Here is a 1543-nt window from a genome sequence, read left to right as displayed (position 1 = left end):
CATTTACCATAAAACAGTTCATCCAGTGTTTCTCTTGTTTAACAAATAAATTTATTTCATTTTACCTATAGAAAACTCACACTAACTGTTTTCCTATCTAGGTAAAAATCTGTTTAACAACCTGTTAAAATACATCAGAATGCAGGAAATGACATTTATTTATTCAAAGATTTTCTGGGGGAGGACCCCCAGACATCATGAACATCTGTTGGCAAATCCATAGCTTTCTATCGCCATTGTTTTCAATTTGTCATTTTTACAAACACATCATAAAATTTGTTAAAGATATTAGATTTAGTGTGCCACCCCTGGTCTTTCAGTGCCCCCCCCCTTCCTGTGGCCCCCCTGAAAAAATTTTCTGCAGGCGCCACTGAAATCAAGTCTATATTGGGGGGAAAAAACTAGACTATTTAGACCGTATTCATCCTTGGCTGCAGTTGCAACCTTTGTGTTTTCATGTTGAATAAATATTTATTGACATTTTCATTTATTTGTTTTTGTCTGACAGGAGCAGGAACTCTGCAAACACAAGGCCTTTTTCTTTATGTTCCTGCATTTTCCTTTTCACAGTAGATTAAAGCTGTAACTGTGCTTGTTTTATGTTTTGTGACAGTAAACTAGATTTCTTCAATGATTAATTTGCTCCGACAGGATATTTATCTAGTTCATCAGTTTCTAACGATCCTTTTGATTTGAAGATCAGTCCTCGGAGGRAAGCTGACAGAACGTAAAAAGCATGTTCTTTGAGTGAAAACACCAAGTGCACAGCTTTTAAATAAAGACAAGTGTGAAGTGTGTGTGCACACACAGGGAACAGGAGCCATGCTTGCTGGTGTCTTAGCAACAGCCAACAGGAAGGGAAACGGCACCAGAGGAGAGCAGCACCGTTACTGGACCACAGGTAAGACAGGCTGATGGAAATGATTCTGTTTAATTTGATCATTTTATCTTTAATCACATGTAGAAGTTAAAACTTTGTTTCAGTTTGTTTGAGAGCATCGGTAGCAACATTCATATTATTATTTGATAAAGTTTCTACTTCTCCATGCCGTTTTAGTACAATTTGAGAACCAATTAGAGTAAATGTTTAATTTTTCCTTGGGTTTATATATTTTATCATTAACTTTGTTTCCTTTGTGACACAAGATCATATGGTTTACATTTCAATTAGACTAAATTTTAAAGCAATTTGGTTAACTTTTATTGTTTTTACATACTATATGAATATATTAGGGCTGTGAAATTAATTGAGTTAACTCTGATTAATTTCAGTGCTGCATGGGCACAGATTAAAAATTTTAATTGCGATTAAAATTACCACGGCTGAATATGTAGGTTTGTATATTACAATGCACTCAGTGCATCATGCCAGGTCATGTTTGTAAATGAGAAGTGGTTCTCAAACAGTTTACCTGGATAAATAAAGGTTAAATAAAGAAAATAAATTTAAAAAAAAACTCCATGTGTAACACATTATGTACAGTTTTTTCTTTTTTTCTTCTTATGGCCTATTATATTTTATTTATTTATGTTTTGCTGACAA

At 33.9% G+C, this 1543-nt stretch overlaps 1 protein-coding gene across 1 annotated transcript in view; it reads left to right on the top strand.

Moving 5' to 3' along the window:
• The first annotated feature begins 598 nt into the window (after positions 1-598).
• Positions 599-1543, top strand: part of LOC106533464 (uncharacterized) — a 12236-nt gene continuing 11291 nt past the window's right edge. The window contains exon 1 of the mRNA XM_014029761.1: positions 599-901. Coding sequence (XP_013885215.1) covers positions 823-901 — 79 coding nt within the window. The 5' untranslated portion in view covers positions 599-822. The remainder of the gene's footprint in view (positions 902-1543) is intronic.

The sequence above is a fragment of the Austrofundulus limnaeus genome, unplaced genomic scaffold (assembly GCF_001266775.1).
Source record: "Austrofundulus limnaeus strain Quisiro unplaced genomic scaffold, Austrofundulus_limnaeus-1.0 Scaffold949, whole genome shotgun sequence".
NCBI classification, from domain to species: Eukaryota; Metazoa; Chordata; class Actinopteri; order Cyprinodontiformes; family Rivulidae; genus Austrofundulus; species Austrofundulus limnaeus.
The sequence above is the reverse complement of the archived record's forward strand: the minus strand, read 5'-3'. Positions and strand labels throughout refer to the sequence as shown.